We start from the raw sequence: 17,034 nt of genomic DNA, 5'->3' as shown, positions 1-17,034 counted from the left end.
TTGGTGACTAAGAATTGAGAACAGCATTTGATAAATGGATGCCACAAACAACAAAGCAACTGCTTATTCTCTGACATCCATTTTCAGATGCTTTTGTTAGTACTCGTGCTCTAGTGCTACTGAGCCATTTGCCAATTAATTACAGTTGTAAAATTGTGCATTCCAATTGGAGTGGAAGGATACAACCAAGGAGCGAACAAAAAAATCAGTGACACTAAAATACTCTTGTGGGTTAGGCCAAGATGTGACTGACAATGTCTTGTATCAATGGCTGAAGGTTCCAGAGGAAAACAAGCTAATGGTGGGAGGAAGCTCATACAAAGTCCCTTAACGTAAATGCAGAATTCAACATGTATCTCTCATAGCATATAATTTTTTAGCATGAGAGCAGCCTTGTTGGCGGGTCACAGTGACAACAACAGTCAGTTCACAATAGAAAGTGGACACCATCCACTCCTTCCTTGCCTACAGGTTTCAGCGCAAAAGGGTATCCATTTGTGCTTCTCATTTTGTAAGGGGTCTCTCTCTGCCATCTTCTTCCTGTCACTCATGAACCAAGACCCACTTGCACCTATGGTAACTAGTTTCCTCCAAGGCAAGTCCTCCTCTTCCCATGTTTCGTGGCACCAGTCCATACTAGCCTACTCCTTTGAGAAGAGTGGGGAGAGGTTGTAGAGAGTCCACAACTCTTTGGGTTTAGGGTCCATTTAAGAGGAAGGAGACTGACACTCACAGGAATAAAAACTATAGCTGCAACAGCTACAAAGATGCGGGTCTGACTCTCATTCCTGCCTATGTAAAGTGGGAGAAGGTGGGAGGAGATCAAACAATGACATTTATTGAATGAAATCAGCATTTGTGTGATTATTGAGATTTTATGTATTTGTATCCCTTAGTATGGAATTAGTGATTCATTCATGGATGACTATACTTTTGTTGGTAAACAGGTATCATTGAATTGTGCTTGTGCACAGTTGTGTGACTGTTCGGGGGACACTCATTAATAATTCAGAGTTCTGTATCTGTTTCTCTGCTTGCACCCTGGTTCCTTGTTGCACAGGGGTTTCATATGCAAAACTTTTAAGTGAAACCCCAATTCTTTGAAGGAATTATGCTTGCAGAATGTCAATAGACCATTATGTTATAATAATTATTTCGTATTTTCTATAGTGCTCTTACGCCCGTATGACACACTTGTACATGTATTTTACACCTTAAGGTGAACTGTACTAAAAGCACATATTAGGGATAATGAAACGCTTTCTCCAGGTGATGTTCTATCCATGCATTACTTTCCTTATGCAGGAAACTATGGGCCTGATTACAACTTTGGAGGAGGGTGTTAATCTGTCCCAAATGTGACGGATATACCACCCTTCGTATTACCAGTCCATTATATCCTATGGAACTCGTAATACGGTGGGCAGGATATCCGCCACATTTGGGACGGATTAACACCCTTCTCCAAAGTTGTAATCAGGCCCAATGTCTCTAAAAGTGTCATTTAGAACACTGTTGTGCATAGTCTTCTCACTCCCACAGTACAGACTTCCTCTTTTCCACCAAGAAGCCCTGTTGAAAATCACACTGAAACATACACACATTATGGTTTAAAGAGTGAGGCTACAGTGAGCATAGACATAGTAGTCCAAAACTCAGAAACATGCCTATGGTGAGCACATTATAAACAGTTCATTTCAATCATATGTCGGGAGCCCCTAATTGGGGTTTCATCGGATTTATGACCACTATTTCAATGGAGTATTATCAATCACCATGTACCAATGTTTAAGTCACACCTTCAAACAGATGTCCTCAAAAAGTGCATGTTAGTTAGAGCCCCTTTACTTTCACTTGCAAAAGATGACAACTTACTCATACAACTGGCAAAACACAGCTAAGCCAACAGCACTCTCACACACACTATGATAAATCCAACATTGACACATAGCCCCTTCAAGAGAACCACACAATACCAAAATTAGCCACTGCATAGATGTCCTCAGCTTAGACACTGGTATGGTGGCCTTATAAATCCCTTCACTTCTCAGTCAAGATATTGGTTGCGCTAAGACCTTTCAGGGAGCATGTCCTTTTAAACTGTTTAGTGCTATTCCAGCTCTAGGTACTTATACCACTTTTTAGAGCAAGTGGTGAGACCCACCTCCATAGCCATCTTGTAGAAAATTGCTGCTGTTTTCGCAAAGTCTGACATCTGAAGGTCAACAGCGCCGCCAGGAAACAGGATCCTGATGAAAGAAAGGGATACAATGGGGAGATGTTTTTGTGAGATTCCACTGTAAATCGTAATGTTACTCTCCCAATAACAATCTGACTCCCTCATCAACTAAAGGTAATAGGGCTGCTTTGCTGATATTGCTATATTGCCTAGGATGTTGCCAGGCATTCAACAGTATCCACTGAGTGTGTGTATCAGTCCCATCAACTCCTACCCCAAATCAGTGAGTTTTTTACAGCTCAGCTCTTCTCTGTCGGAGCTTGACACAGGACATGGGAGGTGAGCAGGCAGTCCATCTTTTTACTGAGGTGCTTGGTAGTCACCATGCCCTTCACCACATTTCTTAGCAAAGGTGTTGCCTTGCTCAAGCCACAAGTTGATTTACAGAAAATGGCATGACCCAGAGATGGGCAATGAAAGAATTGGGTTACTGGTGGACTGGGGTGTGACCTCTGGTGAAGCAGCAACCGCAATACTTTTCAGGGTAAGGCACACGCAAACCCCAAATTAACCAGTGCTCAACCCTCTGGTTCCTTGGCACAAACCAGACAGACTTAACTTGGAGGCAGTGTTTAAAGTATTAGTGCAACACTTCAAACAGTGAAAACAACACACAAAAAAGAACCTTCACTAAGTTTGTAAAATAGAACTAAATTTAATAAATAAAACAAGACCAAGATGACAAAAATCTAATCAGTAGGACCAGAGCTATTCAATTTTAAAGATGTAAGCATGAATATCGCCAAAAAGTACAAGTGCCAACTGTGGATATCTGGTTGCACCAGAACAGGACAAAGCCACAAGTAGAGGCTGACTACAATGGAGCTCAGGCTGGCTACAGGGCCCCTCTTAGGCCCTCCGAACAAAGTACCTTAAATCCTTGTTTACGGAGCGTTGAGTGGATCCGGGTCAAAGATGTATTGTCCAGCCGAAGCGATCTGTTAGTTCCAAGATGCAGAGAGGCTGCAATTCGAGGGCCAGTGTCATCATTGAGACTGTCATCGATGGGGCTTGCAACGTGAAGTCCAGCATCAAGGCATGCAGCACGCAGTTGAGATGATGCATTGGTTCCGAAGAGTGACAAGGCTGCGATGAGGAGTCTGGCATCGTCGTCAAGCCTGCTATTAATGAGGGATGCAGGAGTCTGTGCCGAGGATGCATAGCATAGTTGAAGCAATATGAAGGTTCCAAAGAGCTGGAATGGGGTTTGGATCTTTGCAATAAGTCCAATCCTCGTGGCAGGGATGATGTGTGAGTTCTGATTAGGTTTGCGCCATGCAGCAGAGATGTTTTTTTGGTTCTGCTGGTACCACAGAGGCTGGCAGAGCACCGTAGGCCCACTTCCAAGGTCCAGGACTAGGCCGGCACCAACTGGAAGGGTAGACTAACAGGTGGCATAGTCCAAGTGCAGGCGCAAAGTTGATGGAAGCCTGTTGTGTCCATGAGGCTTAAGATTAGGATACCAGCCAACTAGCCCTTGAAGTCACTCTGGGTCTGGGTTCAAGGGATCCGGGTCCAGTCCTCCTCACCCAAGCAAGAGGGCAGCAGGAAGCATGTCAGCACAGCAGGGCAGCAGTTTCTTAAGAGCAGCAGTCCAGTAGAGTGGCAGTCCTTTAGCAGCACAGCAGTCCTTCTTTCTGGAGTAGTATCCACAGATCCAGAAGTGTACTTGAAGTGGTGGTGTCTGAGTTCTAGTATTTATACAATGCTGTCCCTTTGAAGTAGGAGAGAAGCTCCTAGAGGTTTCCATTTGAAGTCCCCAGGCATCCTGCCTTCCCTGATCCGGCTCCCTACTGACTACAGGGGGTATGCAGCCCTTTGGGTGGAGGCAGGACACAACCTATTCAGGTGTAAGTGGGGGTGTGCCCATCTCCTCCCTCCCGTCCTGCCAGTGATGCCCATCCAGGCACACCTAAGCTCCGTATTGTGTGTGGTTGTCTAGGAGGAATACACAAAGCCCAACTGTCAGCTACACTCAGTCAGGTGACCAGAGACAGGTTACACACATTACATGGCTACAGTAGGAAAATGCAAACTTTCTAAAAATGGCATTTTCAAAATTGTAATTTAAAATCCCACTTCGCCATAAGTTAGGATTTTAAATTCAAATTCCAGAGACAGCAAACATGAACTGGTGACCAAGTCCCATTTGGACATCTCACTTATAAAATGAAATAAGGTAACTCCAATGTTATCCTATGGGAAAGACAGGCCTTGCAGTACTTAAAAACAAATTTAAGAGTTTTTCACTACAGGATATTTAAAGCTCAAAAGGTCATGTCCTGCTTTTTAACACATTGGACCCTGCCCTCTGGCCTGTCCAGGGCCTAACCTAGGGGTGACTTATATGTCTTAAAAAAGGAAGGTTTGGGCCTGACAGCTTAAAACTGTACACACCCAGACTACAGTGGCAGGCATGAGACACGTTTAAAGGGTATATTCAGTGCTGCAGACCCATTAGTAGCAATTAAGTCATAAGCCCAGAGCATGTGTAGTGTCACTTTACTAAGGACTTATAAGTAAATTAAGTCTGCCAATTGGGTGTAAGCCAACAATACCATGTTTAGAGGAAAGAGCACAACCACTTTAGCACTGGTTAGCTGTGATAAGGGGCAGAGTCTTACGGCCAGCAAAAATGAAGTCAGTAAATATGGAGGAGGAAGGCAAAATATTTGGGGGAGCACAACCCCAAAGCTGACAGGTCTAACAGGGAATATAAAGAAAGTATTGCTGTCTACTTCAATGGGGATGAGACTATTTCAGAAACAGATGCATGCCACCTAGCTTATGATGGGTGGTGGAGGGAGGGGACACAGCAGAGAGATCATAGAAAGAAGGTGCAGGAAAAAAAAAACAGCTTCTTTCTAAACTAAAGCTATACTTATGCAGCATCCTACAAATTGGAGTCTACAAAGAAAGAAGTGGGTGCATGCTGTTGGACGCCTCTCTGCCAGGCTTCGGGCTGAACCCATCACTACAACGTCTTTATTTGCTGACACTGATGATCTGCAAATGACCCTAGGACAGGTTGGATCTGCCACCTTGGGCCTTTTGAATAATTTTCTAGAGTTCAATTCTTTGTCCCAGGCCATTCCCTTATCACATCTTTCAATTTGGGCATCTGCAAGGAAGGTCTGAAAAGGGTTTGTTCTTTTCTGACTGCAAGAACCCAATCAACCTATCTGCACCCTTTTCGTTTGTCCTACTATAATAAAGAATGCAGAGTCTCTCAGGGTTCCTCAGTGAGCCCCAGTCTTTCCAATGTTTATATGGATACTTTGGTCAAACAGGTCCATTCATTTGGCTTTGAGACTGTATCTTATGCAGGCAATATGTAGATCATTGTCTCTATATCCAACAACTGTCGGGAAACTCAAACCAAATTTTGCTCTTTTGTGTTCTTGGTAGCAACCTAGATGAGTGATAACTGCTTGAAAATGAACTCAGATAAAAAATTCAATACAAATGTTTCCAAACTTTCCTATTCCGGGTCTCCCTTTTGGTGGCCACCTAACTTAGGACCTGTGCCTATGCCAGTTGCTTTTGCCCCAAACTTAAGTTTCCTGGTTGATCAAGATTCCTCTATGGCATAAGTTACCTAGATTAATGCCACCTGTTTCAGTCGTCTTAGGATGCTTAGGATCATTTTTATCTATCTCCCACTTTCATGCCATAAGACAGTTACTCACCCTCTCATAACATCACACCTTGATTATGGGAACTGAGTATAACTTGGTATCACAACTTTCTTTCAGGACAGGGTTCAAGTTGTGGAAATATCTGCAACTTGTCTGATTTTGAACCTCTCTGGAAATGCACATATCATCACACATCTCTTAGACCTCCACAGGCATCCAGTTAAAAAATGGGCCTGACTCAGAGGTCTCTATCTTGCCTTTACTGCTTTCAATGATCATGGCTCTTCTTAAGAAAAAGCATTGACAAAGCCAATAGGTGTCAGCAATTCGAGAGCTATAAGTGTTGTCAATCTGAATGTCTTTTAGCTAAGGATTTTTCACTGGCTTCTGTTTTGAAAATGTGAGTTACAGACATGTCTCAGAATAGGTGTTATGCAGAACGGAAATGCAAATAGCAAGTGGAGTGAGAAACGAAACGTGAGATCACTACAAGTTCTAAGAACTTTCCTCAGACTGCCCCCTTGTGCTTATTTTGTGTTTGTTCTGTTTTCTTCCAATGTCCACCTACCGGCAACTAGCATATTCTTAATCAATGAAGGCAAACAACGTGGTATACTTTAAAAAAAAAAAAGAATTCTATCACCACCACCCACATATCTGGAAACAGTGACAAATAACAGCAATTGTTTGATAGAAAAAGGAATCAACTTCCCTGTTCAATACCCCATTGATTATCCATCATCAAACATGTTTTATGAGAGGAGATATAAAACTTTGCAACTATATCAGAAATATATTACGATTGAAGAGGTGAAGGTGTATTTAAATCTATAAAAACTAAGGCCCCTTTTTATACTTTTTTAGCACCACATTTGCGTCATTTTTTGAGCCAGTTTGTCACAGAATTTCATAGATACTGCCATAATCAAGGAGCCCGGGTTAATGCCCCAGGAAAGTACTGATTTTTTTATCCTTAATTAGTTGGAATATTGCTGGGCTTCAATCCAAAGCTGAAAACTCAGAATGGTTGGAGTTTGTATCCACTTTTGACATTATTTGTCTTCAAGAAACCTGGCTTACGGTACCTTTTTATTTAGATGGTTATTATTCTGTGTCCCAGCCAGCTCTTCCATCTAGAGCGGGCAGAGCAAGTGGTGGGCTCTTGATATTTGTGTCACTATTACTTCCAAAAATTGAGGTATCTCTGATTTGGTCTTCCACCTTTTTTCTGGTGATTTTATTATCAATGACCGGGCGGAAAGATATTTTACTCCTACATTTTTATAATAATATTCCTAGTATTGCCCTGTCAGGAAGCCTCGAAGATCTTACAGACTTTTTAGACTCTGCTGGTAAACTACAGGACAGGGAATTTGACATGATTTGGGTCGGAGATTTTAATGTTCATTTGTGCAATCACGAATTACCCCATTTATGTGGCGCCTCTATAGAAGGCAGAGAGTCATTTACTCACTTTACCCACTCTAATTTAGGTAATGCCCTGAATACCCTTATCTATAAATTTGATCTTGTTTTTGCAAGGGACACAACAAATAGTCAGACCAGGGAAATACCCACCTATACAGGGAGCATGAATGGTAGCATTATTGACTTTATTCTTATCTGCCCTTCACTTTCTCGTTTAATTGTGGATTTTAAGATTAAATCCCATTGTGCTAGTGACCACAATCCCTTGAGTATAAAATTAGCTTTTTAAAACTAAGCTAATTTTACCTAGGACAGTATGCAAGGGAAAAGAGGCTTTGAAAAGAAATTTTGGCCCTCGTAAGAGATGGGAGAGAGTAAACCCTAATACCTTTCATGAGAACCTCATAATACAAAATAAGGCCCATATCAATACTTGCTTGTCTTTGCAATCCACTGGCGCCCACCTTATAAGCGCTTTTGAATGTATAAGCTCTGAGACACTGACGTGTGCTGAACATCCTAAAGGCATAAAACCTCAATGCTGGTTTAATTCGGCCTGTACGGCCGCCCACAGATATTTAAAAACAGCTATTAAATCTATACCATTTAGCCGTGACTTAGTTAAATAGTTAATGAAATACGTACCAACGCATGGGAAAATCTCATGGCAGCTACAGAATTGAGGGATTCCTCTCAATTTGGGAAGGTGGTCACTCACCCATATTTTTCAGGACACGTAAATAGGGAGGAAGACTGTCTGATACCAGAGGGGGTCTGGGTAGAACATTTTTCATCCGTATTCCAGTCCACAAATAACATTAATCATGGTGTGGAGGTTCGTGGCCTCTCATGTCCGGTTACTCCCATTCCAATTAAGAGTGGAATCTTACTTGAGACACATGAGATCACCATAGCAATAAATAAAATGAAACTAAGGAAAGCTCCTGGCCCCGACGGGGTTCCTGCGGATTTATTCAAATCTTTACCTGATTTGTGGGTCCCGTTAATCACAAATGTTCTGAACAGCGCTATTCAAAGCTTTATTCCTCCCTTATGGTTAATGGCAATAATTGTCCCGATATTCAAAAAGGCCAATAGGCTTGACCCCTTCTGCTATAGACCTATATCTCTCATTGACTCCACGGTAAAGATCCTGGGGAGTGTCATTTTAAACAGGCTTGAGGAGTGGGCGGCAAGGACAAACATTCTATCGCCAATTCAATATGGGTTTAGGCCCGGATTAGGCACAGTGGAACAGGCCCTAAATCTACACCTTATTCTTAGCAAATATGTCATTGCAAAAAGGGAATCCATCCACCTAGCCTTTATAGACCTTTCCAGCGCATTTGATATGGTAAATAGAGTAAAATTGTGGAAAAAAATGGACACAATGGGGGTTGAGCAAGATTTTCTGGATCTGATCAAACGTTTATACTCTAACCTTACTATTACAATTCAGTTTGGACAACATGGTGAAAGATCCTATCCCCTCGCATCTAATCAGGGCGTCAGACAGGGCTGCACTTTGGCACCTTTTTTATTTCTGTTGTACATAAATGGCTTGTATAATTATTTAGCTAAAAATGACAAGGATTTTCCAAGGGTGGGTTTTAGACAATTGCCGATTTTATTGTATGCTGATGACGCCGTTTTAATTGCTCGCACGGCCAACGGCCTACAGACCCTCTTGGACCTTTTTTTAATACACACTCAAGATCTTGATCTGAAAGTTAATTTTAAAAAGTCACATGTTATGATTTGCGGTCCTAAGAACACATGCACTAAAAGTTTTATAATGGGAGGGAACACTTTAACAAAAGGTAAACGATTTCTGCTACTTAGGTTTGCACCTAAGTTCCTCTCTGTCATGGAAATTCCATTAGAATTTTAAGCTTCAACAAATGGAAAGAAATGTCGAAGCAATTTTTCGCTTCGACCGTAGATTTGCGGCATAGACCAGTACATCAGATTATCACACTTTATAAGTCTGAATGTGTCTCGGCGGTGATTTACGGGGGGTGGCCTCTGGGGATATACTAGCTCAATTATTTTACAACGGGCAGAGAATAAATTTCTTCATCGGCTACTTATGGTACCCAAGAATGTAGCAAATATTATATGCCATGAGGAGCTGGGCTTTGGCTACATTGCAGATTTGATAGATATTGACCCCCTTCTGTTATGGATAAAAGTATGGTTAAATCCGGTGGCTACTTTAACACATGATTGTGTAAAAGATTGCATTTCGTTAGCAAACCATAACAAAATTCCATGGTTAAACTTTGTTCATAACTGCTTCCGAAACTTGGACTTGGAGTCTGTGTATCTTAAACCAGAGCTCTTGCCCGCCAATGCAAAGGAAATTGTTAAATCCCGATATAAAGAGTATGCTATGAATTCCAGATACCAAGTGGCAGAGAAATTGAGTTATTTTGGTTCATATGTACAAATTCCATCCTCAAATTTGTTAGAACCTTATTTTGTTTGGTTTCCGATTCCCTCCTTATACTCTTTACTTGTACTTTTTAGACTCAATATGATACATTTTAGAGTGGCGTTTCCAACAAAATGCGTGTGGTAAAAAACATTACCATCATGCCCTTGTGACAATTTTTCGAAACAAAGTACTTGTCACTTTATTTTATTTTGTAAACTCTATTCAGCTCCTAGGGAAACCTTTTTATTACCTATTTTGCGTAATTGGCACACTTCCTCTTATAAAGAAGGATTGATTGGCATTCAAAGCCTCTCGTCCAAACAAATATGCAGCTCCATTTTAAGTTTTATCAAATCTGCTATTACTATTAGGAATCAATATGAATTAGCAATGTGATTATTTATTAATGGAATCTAACTATTGTTTTATTGATGTACATGATTTTATAAGTATTTATTATCTTATATTTAGTAGGTTCAAGTGGTATGTTTAGGTTCCATAGACCTGTAGATTGAAGAGTCTTGCTTTTTGAAATATGCAATAAGTTTTGTATTTTATGATGATTTATTTGCATACATGTGTACTTTTATGGCAACACGCCGAATAAAGTTATTTGACTGACCGGCGCAAACTTACAAAATCTAATTGTATTTTGTAAGTTTGCGCCACTTTTGCATCAAAAAATGACGCAAATGCAGCACTAAAAAAGTATAAAAATGGGCCTAATTTTATGATTTCTACAGCAAAACCAAAATATATTTCTGTTCAAATTTCATGTGAGTCTGTGAAACTTGTAGAACATGTTTGTTTAGGGAAATGCCAGTCCACATAAATTCCTTATTTAGTTATTTCTATCCAAGTTAGGCAGTTCTGTACACAGTGCATCAACAAAAAACATACTGTGCAGTATGGGGGCATTTTTTATATATATGTGTGTGCTTTGACTCGATTGGCCCCAGGGAAAGGACACTTGTATAAAAATAAAAAAAAGTGATGTAGAGAGGCAGTCTCTCTTTATACATGTATCAAATATATATATATATATATATATATATATATATATATATATATATATTTGAGAGACAAATCTCTCTCTCTCTCTCTCTCTCTCTCTCTCTCTCTCTATATATATATATATATATATATATATACATACAGAAATGCACTGTTTATGTCTTGTGTTAAATGATTCATAAGTGCAACAGACAGTAGTTGTTTTGAGGCATAATTAACTGAAGTAACAGTTCAGCCCAGAGGCTTGCATGGTAAAAAGGGAAAAACAAACAGAACATTCAAATAGATAGTAGGCAGGACATGGATATCTCCTCGAATGGGCTAAATATACAAAACGCATATACTGTTTGTTTTGTTTTATTTTGTTGAATTTAATCCCATTGGTGCAAGCGTCGGCCACTAGCCGACACCAGGGAGGGGGTTACAAAATCCACCAGAGTATTATTATTATTTTTTTATTACCCCCGTGAGACACGGAAGAACTTCTGCTTCTCCCCCGCCCCCCCACCAGCCCCTCTGTGACATCAGCGCGCGTCACATTTTTCACCACAGGAGCAGCAGAGGAGCAGGTAAGCGTCCTCTCCCTACTCTGGTGGGGAAAAAAAGGCCAAAACCTCTCCTAGAGCACGGCTGCGATCCATGGCCCGGAAATGCCCCTAGACACCTGGGATCTTGTTTTGGGGGGGTCAGGCCCGGGTAAATGGGCTGGCCCCCCTTGGGGGCATAAATATAAAACCAAATAAGTTGGGGTTCTTCTGGGGGGCGATCACGCCCACCCACAGATATTGAAATAAAAAAAAAAAATGGTGGGGTCGGCCCTTCCTTCACGCACCGACCTCTGGGGGTAATTTTAACGCAATAGTTTTTCCTGGGGGGTGGTGATCGCGCCCCCTAGGGAATAGTTACAAAAAGAAAAAAAAGAAAATGGGGCATTTTTGTTTTTATATATGTGTGTTTTTCCATGATAGGCCCCAGTGGCAGTGATGTAGAGAAACAGTCTCTCTTTATATATGTATCAAATAAATATATATATATATATATATATATATATATATATATATATATATATATATTTGAGAGACAAATCTCTAGATATGTATGTGTGTGTGTGTATATATATATATATATATAGAGAGAGAGAGAGAGAGATAGAAATAGATCTGTCTTTTGTCTAGTGGCAGTTTTGATGCCATAAAGTAGCGCAGATGGTTTATGTGCCTGCTGCAAAGGATATACATGTATATGTATTTAGCTGAGTGGATTAGTAAAGCCAGGCATTACATGCGCTTTAAAACAAATGAAATGTAGGTGTGAGGGGGACTATGGAGACATGAGGGGCACTTTTGCTGGGTGTTACTGAGGGAATTAGAAGAGGAGGTCATGGGAGACAGAGCACCAAAAATGACTGTCGCACTGGGTGCCACCAGCGCTAAAGGCTGTGATGATGGGTATGTGGTAAGGTGAAGTAATACTGTGTCTTTTTTTGTTTTTTTCAGTGTCGTCAGAGAATCTGCCGAAGGTAAGGTGACATTTACTACTGGACACATCACACACACACCCACAAGCAATATTTTGGCTCTTCTACTTAGGCTAGCACTTTAGAGGGACAGTTTAGCCAGTAGCAGAGATGGCGTCCCATTGGATGACTACTGCTGAAGCCCTAACTCAGGTTATGGAGGACAGCTCTGAGGCAGGATGAGAGACTGAGACAGCATCTGAGGAAGAGGACAATGGGGCAGAATCTGGGAGCGATTTTTCAGTCAGCGGAGTCCCATCCGATGAACGATGACGACAGCTGTGCACAGTTTGTGCAGCAGGACAACATCGGGTTAGCCGAACCCAGAGAGCAGGTGCATGGGGCCACAAGCACAGAGACAGTGCTCTCTTGGCAGCCCCCCTGTTTAGATCAGCCCTAAATTTCACCTTTTACTGGTGACGCTGGATGTAAAGTCGCAACGGCCAACTTTTTGCCAGTCGACTACGTCCATCTATTTTTGGATGTTGACTTCCATAAGGAAATTGTGCAGCAAACAAATTTGCGTGCAGACCAATTTCTGAGAGAGCATGGAGGCACTCTAGGGCCCCATTTAAGGGCACCCAAGTGGACTCCCACTTCGCTGGGGAAGTTGAAGATATTTTTTGGCCTTACGCTCAAAATGGGTATAGTGCAATAACCCACCTTGCAGTCCTACTGGACGACTCACACGGTTTGGGTAACCCCCATCTTCGCACCATTCTTGAGCAGAGATCGTTTTTTGCTACTGCAGCGCATGCTGCATTTCAATAACAATTCTGCTACATTGCCCCGGGACCATCCAGACCATGACAGGTTGTTCAAAATTCGGCCTGTCGTGGAACATTTGTCTGCCAGGCTTCCAGAGATCTATACTCCTGGAAAGAATATAGCAGTTGATGAATCTTTGATCCTGCACAAAGGAAGGCTGCTGTTCAGACAGTACATTGCAAGCAAAAGAGCTTGCTATGGCATAAAGCTGTACATGCTGTGTGAAAGCTCTGCTGGCTATGTGTACAGCTTGAGAGTGTATAGAGGGAAGGACTCTACCCTAAACCCTGTAGGTTGCCCTCCCACATTAGAGGTCACAGGTAGGATTGTATGGGAACTTGTCCAGCCACTCCTTCACAAAGGTTATAACCTTTATGTGGACAGTTTCTATACAGGAGTAGAGCTGTTTAGTGAGCTCTAAAAAGCTAGCACTGTGGCAAAGGATTCCTGCAGGAGCTTGTTTGCAAGAAGCTCCAGAAATTCCAGAGTACTGCATGGGGTTCCAACGAACTGCTTGCAGTCAAGTTCTTGGATAGGCATGATGTATCCGTGCTCACTACAATTCATGATGAGAGCACTTCCCCCATCACGGTTTGGGGTCAGATGGCCAAAGTCCACAAGCCGATCTGTACACTTGATTATAATAAGTACATGGGCGTAGTGGACAAGAACTACCAGGTTCTTCAACCATACAATGCGTGTCATAAAACTTGCACTTGGTACAAGAAACTATTTACCCCCCTCATCCAGATGGCAACATACAATGCGTATGTTGTTTACCGTCAGACAACCACAGGAAGACTCATGATTTACCTTGACTTTCAGTTGTCTGTAATTGAGCTGTTCAGAAGCAGCAGCAGCCTCCACCTCAAATGTTTTGGAGGACGTGGCAAGGCAGCCGGAGCGACACGTTGCTGATCGCCTTCCTAAAACACCCAAAAAGGATCGTCCATGTCGTCGCTGTAAAGTGTGCTCTGAGCATGGAAAGCGGCAGGAGAGTCGGTATTACTGTCCCCAGTGCCCATCTCAACCAGGCCTCTGTGTCCCTACTTGCTTTACGTTGTATCATACTAAATCAAAGTTCTGGGAAATCGACTGAGGTGGAGCTGCCGTTGGGTAATCCTTTCAGTGTCTGTGCATGGATACCGAAAGTCCATGGGCCACTGCTTCGTTAGGCAAGTAGCCACAGAATTTTACTTGATCTACTTCATGAAATCATGGACTTCCTTATGGCCTGCTTGGCACCTATATACACCGTCAGACCGTGGTAGGTGTTCTGTTCAATTAATGTGCATTATTGTCCCCATTCTGCACATACTAGTGGACAGAATATATGCCACATTGTCACGGAGTACACTGTGTGGCAAAATGTTATGGGCATGACTGAATTTTGAAGAACTTGTTCGGGAACTTATGTATGCTACACAAGGACCATGATTGCCAACGAGAACCAGGGTAAGTGTAATAAGTCAAACAAATATCCTGTCAGACAAATTCACCAACATTTTTACTTGTTTGAAAGTGTGCAAACTCAATTTGTAGCTTCACTTTCAAAGCAAAAGTAGTAGTGTTGGTGAATGAGTCCCACAGGATATTTGATTGACTTTTTACTTTAGAGACCTTAGGATTTCTTCACCAGCATGTCTGCCTTAGTCTCAACGGTAAATATTCTCACTCAGTTCCAGGGATAGGCCCCCAACTTGCATCCATAACTAGAATAGGTTCACTTGCCAATTGTACAAGATTAGTCAGGATTCTGATGAGGACAGAGATGAATTGGTAAGGAAAGCTTATGGTAGGTGTACCTTCACAGGGATATTGCACAGGTAGAAGGCAGACAGTAAAGGTAGTACAGATGTACATCATCTACACCTATGGATTCAAACCCATTGATGCCAGCCCAGCACTGAAGGACAATGACACATATGGGTCAGTGTTTATCCATCTTTTCTTGTTCATCCTCCATAAGAGCTTATTAGATGTTCAATTTGCTGTATGATAAGTGCATTGCAGTCACAGCACTGCACATCCTGTTGGCTGGGACATATGCTACGTTCTCACGGACTCCCCTGTGTGCCAAACACTATCCTTTTTCATAGCCTATGACCTTCTCTTTAGGGAACATCACAAGAATGCCCCAGCATGTCTGCCTTAGTTTCAGTGGTAGATATGCTTGCTCAGTTCGAGGAATCGCTTTGCGCGGCATACTCAGACCCCCCAAACTTGCATCCACAAACTGGAAGGTGTTGGATTTAGCACAGTGAGTGCGCTAAAGTGCATGAAAAACATGTCTTCCTGAGCCTCGGTGGCTGTCATGGGAGTCATTAGTAAAGGTTCGTTACGCATGCCTTCGGTAGTGTTCAGGAAGAAGGAGGCGTTTACTTGACAGGTCGTAAAATGTAGTCAAACGTATTCCTGTGGCGTATGAATGTGATGGGCCCTTGTCTAACAGCGGTAAGTTAATGTGAGTGCCGTGATTGCTTGGATTGGGCCCGTGGCCGGCGGTATGAGAGGGCTGTTTGTTGTGCGTGAATGGAGTGTGAATGGACCGTACCATAAAGAGGTTGGTGCCTGGACGCAGCTCTATGGCCCACCTTCAGAAGGCTTGATTTCAATTTTTGAAACCATAATTTCTGGAGGTGCTAAAACCAACTAGTGTGAGTGGTGGATTAACTTTAACATACTAGCACCAGGGAAGTCCAAGGGTGTAGAACTTGTGTGCCTCTCACCAGTTTTCCTTCACCTAGAATCCCAGTGAAATCACTAAATTTGCATAAAAAACACTTTTGCCTTGCATTTCAGTGAGGGGACGTCCTAGAACCTGCAGGCAGCCACAAATTTTCTACCACCCGGCGTTCCACTAAGTCTCCAGAGAAAAACTTTGCCTCACTATAGTGGTTGGGCAAGTGACCACAACAGGGAAGTATCCAAAATGGATTGTGGAGACATAGAAATTACCTACCACAAAACAGCCTTGTTTTGTTATACAGTCACCTGAGTATTTGGTCCTAATCTTGGCGGCCATATAGGGAACCTTCCAAACCCAGACATTTCTGAAAACTAGACACCCGAGCCAGTCCACGGAAGTGTGGCGTGTTTGGATTTAACAAAGTTTATTTACCCAAAATACCCTGCAAAAGTGAAACCTTGATTAAAAACACTATTTTTCCTTGCTTTTTCATCCCAGAAACTATAGGAATGTGTAGGGATCCACAAAATTCATATCACACAATGTTTCTCCACTTGTCCTGATAAAAACACGACCGCACTTGTGTGCCTGTGCCTAGTGCCTGCGTCAGGAATGAATGGATCACTCCAAGGTTAACAGTGACCCTCGTGCAAGGCCTACTATTGACCCGTGTGTGATCCATTCCTGACGCGGGCACTAGCCTACCCACACAAGTGAGGTACCATTTTTATCGGGAGACCTGAGGGATCTCTGGATAGAAGGAAGTTCGTGGCTCCCCTCAGATTCCAGAACTTTCCATCACCAAAATGTGAGGAAAAAGTGTTTTTTTGTCAAATGTTGAGATCTGCAAAGGATTCTGGGTAACAGAACCTGATGAGAGCCCCACACGTCACCCCATTCTGAATTCCCCTAGGTGTCTAGTTTTCAAAAATGTATAGGTTTGCTAGGTTTCCCTAGGTGCTGGCTGAGCTATAGGCCAAAATCCACAGCTAGGCACTTTGCAAAAAACAGGTCAGTTTTCTTTCAGAAAATGTGATGTGTCCTTGTTGTGTTTTGGGGCATTTCTTGTCGCAGGACTAGGCCTACCCACACAAGTGGGGTACCATTTTTATCAGGAGACCTGGGGGAATGTTGTGTGGAATGGAATTTCTGGCTTCTCCCAGATTCCAGAACTTTCTATCACCGAAATGTGAGGAAAAAGTGTTTTTTTTGGGCAAATTTTGAGGTTTGCAAAGGATTCTGGGTAACGGAACCTGGTGAGAGCCCCACAAGTCACCCCATCCTGGATTCACCCGGGTGTCTAGT

General features: G+C 42.3%; 1 protein-coding gene across 1 annotated transcript in view; it reads right to left on the bottom strand.

Moving 5' to 3' along the window:
* Positions 1–17,034, bottom strand: part of LOC138265784 (gamma-glutamyl hydrolase-like) — a 189,092-nt gene that overhangs the window by 98,920 nt on the left and 73,138 nt on the right. The window contains exon 4 of the mRNA XM_069213812.1: positions 2,165–2,249. Within this exon, the coding sequence (XP_069069913.1) occupies positions 2,165–2,249 (85 nt within the window). The remainder of the gene's footprint in view (positions 1–2,164; positions 2,250–17,034) is intronic.

The sequence above is a fragment of the Pleurodeles waltl genome, chromosome 11 (assembly GCF_031143425.1).
Source record: "Pleurodeles waltl isolate 20211129_DDA chromosome 11, aPleWal1.hap1.20221129, whole genome shotgun sequence".
Lineage (NCBI taxonomy): Eukaryota > Metazoa > Chordata > Amphibia > Caudata > Salamandridae > Pleurodeles > Pleurodeles waltl.
The sequence above is the reverse complement of the archived record's forward strand: the minus strand, read 5'-3'. Positions and strand labels throughout refer to the sequence as shown.